Source organism: Salvia hispanica, chromosome 4, assembly GCF_023119035.1.
Source record: "Salvia hispanica cultivar TCC Black 2014 chromosome 4, UniMelb_Shisp_WGS_1.0, whole genome shotgun sequence".
In the NCBI taxonomy this organism is placed as follows: domain Eukaryota; kingdom Viridiplantae; phylum Streptophyta; class Magnoliopsida; order Lamiales; family Lamiaceae; genus Salvia; species Salvia hispanica.
This window is the reverse complement of record NC_062968.1, coordinates 17,720,295-17,730,697: the sequence shown is the minus strand read 5'-3', so window position 1 is coordinate 17,730,697 and position 10,403 is coordinate 17,720,295. Positions and strand designations below refer to the sequence as shown.

The 10,403-nt window shown below is 40.0% G+C and overlaps 1 protein-coding gene across 1 annotated transcript; it reads left to right on the top strand.

Annotated features, from left to right (window-relative positions):
- LOC125218601 (cytochrome P450 734A1-like) lies at window positions 1-4,199 on the top strand. Its single transcript, XM_048120296.1, has 4 exons — window positions 1-677; window positions 2,541-2,785; window positions 2,898-3,252; window positions 3,591-4,199. The coding sequence occupies exons 1-4, from the start codon at window positions 186-188 to the stop codon at window positions 4,005-4,007; spliced, it is 1,509 nt and encodes a 502-aa protein (XP_047976253.1). The 5' UTR covers window positions 1-185; the 3' UTR covers window positions 4,008-4,199.
- The last annotated feature ends 6,204 nt before the right edge of the window (window positions 4,200-10,403 follow it).

Sequence of the window (10,403 nt, the reverse complement as noted above, 5' to 3'; positions counted from 1 at the left end):
GTGCGGCCGTGCCCACGGCACGAGCTCTTGATCTCTTCGCTAAGGCATCGTTGTGTACGCTGTCATTAGATATAGGGATTCTATTTTGAATGGATCCACTTGATTAAATAAGTTGAACTCATACTTCCAATAAGTCTTTGTCGCTCTACACTCTACAGTTTCTCTCTCTAGGAGTGTAATTTCAAATGTCTTTGTGGCTTCTCTCACTCTTTTTGTTCATCATTTTCGTTTTTTGCTATTACCTAAATAAATTTGTAGGGGAGCCCCTGCGAATCCAGAAACACTTCAAGCAGCAAGGCATAAATGGCCCCGACTACCGCCCCATCTTCGGGAACACAGCGGCGGTGCGGCGGTGGCTGATCGCGGCGGCGGAGGCGGCGCCGATCCCCCGCATCACGCACGATATCTGCCACCGCGTTATGCCGCATTACTGGAACTGGTCGAATCTCTACGGCAAGGAATTTTTGTATTGGTTTGGGCGGAGACCTAGATTAGCAGTGGGCGATCCCAAATTGATCAAAGACATTTTGATGAATAGCAACGGCAATTTTCCGAAACAGAAGATCAATCCGTCTGCCAAGGTGTTGCTTGGCGATGGGCTGATCAATCTCTACGGTCGGAGATGGGAAGTTCATCGCCGGATCACTGCTCAGGCCTTCCACATGGAGCGAGTCAAGGTCAATTTCTTCCCCTTTTATGATCATTTACTTTTTTGTATAAATAAAAAAAAAAAAATAATAGTAGTAGTAAGTAAATAAAAATTCGTTTATGTTTTGATTAAATTCTTCTGTAATCATCTAAATGTCGAATAAGCTTCACACGAAATTAGAGATATGGAATTTAGTTTTAACGTAAGTTATAGACTAGTAATGTATGTAAGTACCAAATTGACACAATTGATTTTTTTATTATTTGTGGTGCTATGGTTTAATGAGATTATTTAATGGTGCAAGGTTCAGCTAACCGCTGAAGTAAAGTCAACTAGTGATGCAGCCGTGAGCTGAATTATTCATTTGTTTTTCTTTTAGTATCACTTTTTTATAATCATAAATCATCTATTCTGTCGTCATGTATCTCATATTTTATGCACGAATAATTGTTAGGTATCAAGAATATTTAAAATTTATCTAATTTTGCTTGCGAAAATTAATGCAAAATCTTCACAAACAAGCAAATTTATTTCATTCCGATAATTCATTTTACATACTACTACATTTTATTACTACTATAAAACTAGGGCCATGCTTGGTATGATGGAATGGAATGGGGGAATGGAATGACATTCCTACCTCCATTCCATTCCTTTGCTTGGTAAATTTTTTCCTTAGGAATCACCATTCCATTAGGAATGGTCATTCCATTCCATATGGAAATACCCATTCCATCCATTTAGCTAAGGAATGGTCATTCCATTCCATTTCATTTTCCTTTCTTCTTATTTTAAAATTTAACAAAATTAAATAAATATTATTTAATATTATATTTAAATTTAATATCATCTCAATTTTAGCATAAATTAAAATTTTAAAATTTTTAATAATTGAAAAAAAAACACACACACAGCAACTCACACAAACACACACACACACAGCAACTCACACACACACACACAACTCACACACACAGCAAAACACACACAGCAACACACACACAACAACTCACACACACACAGCAAAACACACACACACACACACAACACTCACACACAACAACTCACACAGCACACGCAACTCACACAGCAGCAAAACACACACACACACACACAGCAACTCACACACAACAACTCACACAGCACACACAACACACACACAGCAAAACACACACACACACGCAGCAACTCACACACAACACGCACATGGCAAAACACACACACAAACAACTCACACACCACCACATATACACACACACATCAACACATGCATACACCACATATGCACACACTCATTTACGTGTATCGTACAAATTTATATGATCCAAAATATTGACAAAAATATTTTTGAATAAATATTTTTTTTATAGAATCAACATATTAATTATTCATATTTCATTCCAATCCATTCATATATTATTTTGTAGTTACCAAGCATAGGAATGAAATCAATCAAGGAATAACAATTCCATTCCATTTGTAAACCTTACATTCACCAAGCACAAGAATGGTCATTCCATTCCCACCTTCATTCCATTCCCATCTCCATTCCATTCCCTCCTCATTCCATTCCATCATACCAAGCATGGCCTAGGAGTATTATAAAAGTGAGACTAACATTTTCATTCGCATTTCTTAAAAGAAGTGCAAATCCCAAATTAGATAATTAATAACTTTGGTACTGGTATTTAAATTTCTCGCACATGGAGCGACATAGTAGAAAAATATGTATACAATGATGGAAAAAAGAACTTGATTGCAACTTTTAGTTGTAAAAGCATATCAACTTAGTTGAAAAGTTTTAGGTCTGATTTAGTATTCTTGGTTATGTTTGTTATAACTTAGTTGCGTTGTATTAACATGTACAATATGAACTTGGTGATGTTGACAGGGTTGGATTCCTGAAATGGCAGCTAGCATAGAAGACATGTTGAAGATGTGGGAGGTAAAAAGAGCAGAGAAAAGTGAGTTTGAAATGGATGTACACGAACAACTCCATCAGCTCTCAGCAGATCTCATATCTCGAACAGCATTCGGCAGCAGTTACAAAGAAGGGAATCGCATTTTTCAACTGCAAGAACAGCAAGTCGGCCTTGCCTTGCAAGCATTCCGAAGTCTGTACATCCCTGGATTCAGGTACTTCAGAATGATCTAGTTGTTGATCAGGAATACATCATTGTGCGCGTCCATTTCACACTTCTGATCATTTGCTAACATTTTTGAAAAAAAATTGTGTGCTGTTGTGTAGGTTTCTGCCGACGAAGAAGAACAGGATGAGATGGAGACTTGACCAGGAAACTCGGGAATCGATCAGAAAAATTATTGGGAAGCATCAAGGGAACTCGAAGTCATTGCTCACACTGATGATGTCTTCATATAAGAATGAGGATGGTGTAGAGGAGAAGCTAGATATTGATGAAATTATAGATGAATGCAAAACTTTCTACTTTGCAGGGAAGGAAACAACTGCCAATCTCCTAACATGGGTGCTTCTCCTTCTTGCATCTCATCAAGAATGGCAGACCAAGGCACGAGACGAAGTTATTGCTACGTGCAGGGGCAACGCCCACCCTACTGCAGAAAATATATCCGATTTCAAAATAGTAAGTTTCCATAGCAGCTCTATGATTTCTACTTTTTGTCCTTGTTGTTCTTGAACAAGTACAAGTCTTTATGCATGACATGATGTGAATCCTCACTAGAGAATCACACAACCCTTTCCATATATGATTCAAAAGAGTATATGTCATGTTTTTGGTGTTGTGTTGTGAACCAGAAAATGAGTAAAAATTGTGTTATTATGTGCATTTACCGTGATTAGGATAGAGAAAATATATGTCATGTTCTTGATTTGAAGCAACATTGTGTCATGCCATCTTCATCTCCACAAGATTACTTAATCTCTTCAGTCTATTAACAGAAGCTCTTGTCTTTGCTACAGTTGAGCATGGTACTGAACGAGACCCTTCGGCTCTACCCTCCAGCAGTTGCACTAAATAGGCAAGCATCGGAAAATGTTAAACTGGCAAGCCTCAACATTCCTTCTGGCACGGATATGTACATAGCCATGACTGCTGTCCATCATGATACTGAGATCTGGGGAGAAGACGCGAATGAGTTCAATCCTCTGAGATTCTCTGAGCCACGAAAGCATCCAGCATCCTTCTTTCCTTTTGGTTTAGGCCCCAGGATATGTGTTGGGCAGAATCTAGCCATTGTTGAAGCCAAACTAGTCTTGGCCATGATCCTGCAACATTATTCTTTCGTGGTATCGCCCTCGTATCGACATGCTCCTATGCAGAGTATGACCTTGCAGCCACAACATGGAGTCCAACTTCTTTTCAGCAGGATTGCATAGTACTATGTTTGAGGAGACCTCTATATTCTGTGCATTATTTGGAATATTTATGATCACTGCAAATCAACTATCATTTGTTGTTAAGTTGTACTGAAGTTGTAAATATTTGGACCCTCACCTCTTTAATGGTTTTTCCTTTAAACAAATGGTTTGGGCTCTTTTGGAGAAATTACCTCATGAAGCCTTAGCACTCTTTGCTTGTATTGCAAGAATTATTTGGAAGCTGACAAATAAATTTTACATAGAACAAAGGGTCTTTTAATTAGAAAGAAATTCTATCATTAGCACACACAAGCTGTATGGAAAATGATTATTCCATGTATTTTGCAGAGATTAGAATCTCCACCTCCTCCAAGTCATCCCTCCACCCCCATCCGACTCTCAAACGCCCGACAACGACTGCATCAAGCTCGAAAGCAGCTCCATGGCATCCGGCCTCTGCCTCTCCTCCGGTGCATCAGGATTTACTAAACTCATGATAAGCCCGCCCACGACTCTAGATTTCCATGGGCTGGGAATGCCGGCCGGTGAAGCCCCCTCCGATGACTTCTCCGCCTTCATCAAATGCCGCCGCCTGCCGCTCCATTTGCGCTGGTGAGAGCAACCGGAGACACTTGGGATGAAGCGCAAGTTAGGAAGCTGTTGAATATTTGTGGTCTACTTCGGTTTGAGCCTTTGTATTTAATGTAATTGGGCTGGCCCCAATTGTTTAAATACAACAACCCAATCTTGTGTATGGAAAGCCCAATATGACTTGACTCATTACTTACCTTGACCACACCGATGGCTGCCACGTGGACTGCCTCACCCGGATCATGATTGTAGGCCGTTGGATCCAGGGTTTGGTTGTTGAGTGTGTTAAGTGCTAGATACCTCTTTAACTCCTCTATTCTAGATCTTTCTCTCTCTGTGCTCTCTGGTTTTCTCTCTGCCTTCTTTCTTCATTCTCTCTCTACATCTCAGGCGATTTTGCCGGTGAACTCCTCAGATCTTTAGTTTCCTCTGATTAATCCTTGTTTTAGTAGGATCTATCGGTTTAGATCTTGAGTTTGGAGACTTTCTCGGTTTCCATCAGAGTGTTCAGTCAATTCTAACCTAGGGTTGGAATTTGATAGTGGTTGGTGTTGTAGAAGTGAGGACTGGTGAAGTGCTTGCGAGATCTGTGAGTTTTCTGGCGGTTGTGAGCTGAATAGACGGTTTCTGGTGGAAGTCGGTGTGGCTAGGGTTTCTGACCTAGTATTCGACGACCTAGTATTCGACGGTTTCCCATCTTGTGACTTATGGTAGAAGCGTGTGGGGAGGTCCTTGGCCTAGTGTAGTCATTGTTGTGACCTGAGCCATATTCCTACTGTTCTTTCTTGGTTACTTTTGTCTATTGCTATTACTTAGATCCAAGAGGATCTTGTGTTGTTTTACTGATACTTCTACTTAAGTGTGCAAGTAATCGAAGGAGCTTGAACCTCAAGTCTGTTTCAAGACTTGAGAATAGCTAGGGTTTCGATTAAGTACTTCTGTAATTAGTAGACGAGTGATCTGATCCCTACAGTGGTATCAGAGACACAGGGGGATCACTTGGGCACGCCAGGTCGCAAATTAAAAGGAGGTGGGCTTGTCAGAGTAAGGCTCAGCCTCCGGTACAAGCTCTGAGGTAAGTCGGTTATGAAAGAACTGGCAGCGGAAGCGTGCGTTTATCATGAACGAACGTATAAATCACATAAAATCAGATCTATTTAGAAGATTATTTAGACAAAATCTATTCGCGTAATTCTCACATGTATCCTGCTCATAACTTGAATTAATCATGCTTTAAGTATAATTAAAACCTAAAACATGCTTTGTTCTACGGAGCAGAAATTATACCTAATTAATTCTCCAAAGAATTGATGATGGCTAGCAACTTCTCCACGTGACGCTTTGAATACTAGACCACGGATCTTCTCTTTGGTTCCCGAACTGTACTCTAATATCAGTGTGGGCTGATCTCACCGGAATACTAGGACTTAAATAAAGAAGACAGAACAAATTCTATTCCTAATAGAGGAAAATTTCGAACTCCTCATTGCAGAGGGGGACGAAAATTTAGTGCTTGGATAAAAGTATTTTCTGTCTCCTTTATTCTCCTATTTATATTAAATTCCTTTTGAGCCCAGACAGGGATCTATGGAAGGTTTTGGATATGGGCTCATCCAATTTACTTTTTACTAATTAAATTGAACCCACAATTTAATATAAGCTTTAATTGGAATATTACGAGCAGCCACTACAGAAGTAATATTGAACTCTCCCCATCCAAATCCAAAATTATAAGTAATCCGGGTTTCCGTTTTTAACTTTTATTTCCCGCGCTTAAGATAAAAATGTCCATTAATTAATTAATGTCTGCTATGGACTTAATTAATTAACTTCTTATTAATTCCAAAAGTGGACTCGGCATGAAACGCTTATTTATTATTCTTAGAGTAATCAAACTCCAACTAGCTAGGTTCCGAATAATAAAACCTTGTTTCGCACTCCTCTTGAGGACATTATCAAACGAGACTCTCCTCGCGCACGATTCAATATATTAGCAATCCTAGCATCGCTAGATATTAATCACCACTACCCAATATATCAGGATTATTGGGTTACGAAAAACCCGCACTATTTGATAAGTCAAAGTAGCGCATAATCAATACCGTATGCTCAATGCTAACCTACATTGATTAAGAAATAAATATTTATTAAGACCTCGCCTTTCAGTAGATAGCCCAAGGACAAGTCTTGCTGTTAGATCCGTTCAGTGCTATACCACACCAATGTCATCTTATTTCAGTAAGGCTTAGAAATATGCGGACTGACATTGCAACCTTTCTCGATGGATCGTCTAATTCCATCTAGGTTGTGAAATTCTTCTTTTTCTTTGTTTAGGACTGACCGTGTTACCTTAAAGTGGACGCCGCCCACAACCGGTCTACTAAAACAAAGACTTAGACTTTGTTAAGTTAACTTATACATTTAAACATGCAATAACATCCATTAAATGTAAAACATAACAACATTATGACAAAAATAATCTGTTTTATTCCTTGGAAAATAAAATAAGAGTTTTACAAAGTATTCAATCACTCGAAACGTGATTTCTAGTATACAAACTCTAACAATCTCCCACTTATACTCAAAACACTTTCGAGTATACAAAAAAAAAATGTGCTAACGTCTAATTCTCCCACTTATACTGAAAGCGGATTGAGGTCTTGAATTAGTCGAACTCCCATTCCTTCAACATGGCTCTCATACGGCTTGACCGCTAATGCCTTCGTGAAAGGATCTGCCAGGTTGTTTTCTGACTCAATCTTGACCACTTTTATGTCTCCTCTCTGCACTATATCTCGAATGATATGATACTTCCTCTCTATGTGTTTGCTCGCTTTATGAGCCCGTGGTTCTCTCGAATTTGCCACAGCACCAGAATTGTCACAATAAATGGTGATGCTCTTGGGCATATTCGTAACCACACCTAAGTCCAAAAGGAAGTTCTTAAGCCATACAGCCTCCTTTGCAGCCTCCAAAGCGGCCACATATTCGGCTTCCATGGTAGAGTCTGCAATGCATTTCTACTTCACACTCTTCCAAATAACAACTCTACCTCCTAAGATAACACATATCCAGAAGTATATTTTCTCGAATCTACATCAGCTTGAAAATCTGAATCTGTATATCCTAAAGGACAGAGCTCGGCTGCATGGTAAACTAGAACATAGTCCTTAGTCCGATTAAGGTACTTGAGTATGTTTTTTACGGCAGTCCAATGTCCTTGGCCGGGATTTGATTGATATCTTGCTACCATGCCAACAACAAAGCAAATATCAGGTCTAGTACAAAGCATAACATACATGAGACTACCAACCGCCGAGACATATGGTATCCTTCTCATCTCTGCTATCTCAGATGCTGTTTTTGGACATATCTCTTGAGATAAATGGATGCCGTGTCTAAAAGGTAAGAAACCTTTCTTGGCATCTTGCATGCTGAAGCGTCTAAGTACTGTATCGATGTAAGATTCTTGGGATAAGCACAACGTTCTCTTTGCACGGTTCCGAAGAACCTTGATACCGAGAATGTGTCCCGCATCACCCATATCTTTCATCTCGAACTGGCTGGACAACCAAGTTCGCACTGATGACAACATCTTTTTATTGTTTCCAATTAGAAGAATGTCATCTACATATAAAACTAAGAACACAACATTTCCTTTTTCAACCTTCTTATACACACAGCTTTCATTAGGGCACTTTTCGAATCCAAACTTTTGAACAGTTTGATCAAAACACTGGTTCCATGATCTAGATGCTTGCTTGAGGCCATAAATGGCCTTCTTAAGCTTCCAAACCATGTGTTTCTTGCCCTTTACGACATAGCCTTCGGTTTGTTCCATGTAGATGGTCTCCTCAAGACTCCCGTTTAAAAACGCAGTCTTAACGTCCATCTGCCATACTTCCCAATCCATGTAAGCTGCTATAGACAAAAGTATACGGATCGATTTGAGCATGGCCACTGGGGAGAAGGTCTCATCGTAATCGATGCCTTCCCTTTGGGTATACCCCTTAGCCACTAGTCTTGCCTTGAAGACTTTAACTCGTCCATCGGGTCCACGTTTACGTTTGTATATCCACTTGCTCCCAATGGCAGTACAGCCTTCGGGTAGGACAGACAAATCATAGACGTCTTTGTCTACCATTGATTGTAGTTCCGAATCCATTGCTTTCACCCATTCGCAATGATCGACATCTGCCTGCGCCTCTGCAAGATTCCAGGGATCAAGTACATTGTTGTCCGAGGAGTGATCCATGCACTCTCCCAAACCAATGTATCTTTCGGGCTCGTGAGAGACCCTCCCACTGCGACGCGGCACTACAACATTTGGAGTAATACTTGAAGTTTCTGGAATTGTTGTTACACTAGGTATTTGTTCTTGGTTAATGGAAGTCGTGACTGGATTTAGCTCTTCAAGAGCTATCTCACTGTTGGACTTATGATTCATTACAAAGTCTTCCTCTAAGAATGTGGCATGCGTGCTCACAATAACTTTCTTATCTCGGAGACTATAGAATTCATAAGCTTTCGTTCCTCTGGGGTAACCTATAAACACACATACCTCCTTCCTAGATTCCAGCTTAGATGGATCCTTTTTCAATACATGAGCCGGAAAACCCCATACTTTGAGATGTTCCAGATTGGGCTTACGCCCAATCCACAACTCATATGGTGTAGTAGGAACTGATTTAGAAGGTAAATTGTCTAATATGTGGCTTGCTGATAGCAAAGCCTTTCCCCAAAACGAAGTTGGTAACCGTGCATAACTCATCATCGATCGGACCATGTTCAACAAGGTCCTATTCCTTCTTTCAGCTACGCCATTCTGCTGGGGTGTGCCCGGCGCAGTCAGATGGGATTGAATTCCCGACACTAACAGGTAGTCCAAAAACTCGGCACTTAGGTACTCACCTCCGCGATCAGATCGCAGGCATTTGATACTCTTGCCATGACGCGTCTCTACATTAGCCTTAAACTCCTTGAACTTATCAAAAGCTTCAGACTTGTAGCGCATCAAATAGACGTATCCAATTTTCGAGAAGTCATCAATGAAGGTGATGAAGTATCGAAAACCGCCCATTGCCTCGGTTGACATTGGTCCACACACATCAGTATGAACGAGGTCAATTACTTCCTTGGCCCTATTACCCTTTGACCTAAAATGTCTCTTAGTCATCTTGCCTTCAAAACAGGATTCACACTTTGAAAACGGTTCCTTCTCAAGGCCTTTAATAAGATCTTGATCAACCATCGCATGAATCCTTCTTTCGTTGGCATGACCAAGTCTAAGGTGCCATAAGTACGTTTCGTTCATTGAAATTGAAGGTTCTTTTCTTTTCTTAGAAACTTTCGATGTATTATTGAGTTCTGATTTACGTTGATTAAACTGTGTAGATGTGATTGTGTACAGATTGTTTTCCATGATACCACGACAGATATAAGAACCATCTTTCTTAATAACGCAATTGTCATTAAAAGAAATCGAATATCCATCAAAAGATAATTTAGAAACTGAAATTAAATTTATTCTAAAAGAAGGTATCAACAAAACATTCTTCAAAATCAAAAATCTATCACTAAAAAAACGCAAATAAACGTCTCCCACTGCAACGACCGCCACTTTAGTAGCGTCGCCCAGCTGGACTTCGATCTCACGATCATGTAACCATCTTGTCACCTGCATTAAGTCAAGATCAAAACATATATGATCAGTTGCTCCAGTATCAATAACCCATGTATGAGTAGATGTCGAAGCCAAACATGACTCGACTACTAGAGCATGGTGCATACCTGTAGCCTTGCCCTTTTTAGGACAGTCTGGCT

What these genes read in the sequence shown, in the direction of transcription:
- LOC125218601 (XM_048120296.1), top strand. Translation starts at nt 186, where the DNA reads ATGTCTTTGTGGCTTCTCTCACTCTTTTTGTTCATCATTTTCGTTTTT. An exon ending in TCCACATGGAGCGAGTCAAG is followed by an intron (nt 678 to 2,540) that starts GTCAATTTCTTC and finishes TGATGTTGACAG; the next exon opens with GGTTGGATTCCTGAAATGGC. An exon ending in CTGTACATCCCTGGATTCAG is followed by an intron (nt 2,786 to 2,897) that starts GTACTTCAGAAT and finishes GCTGTTGTGTAG; the next exon opens with GTTTCTGCCGACGAAGAAGA.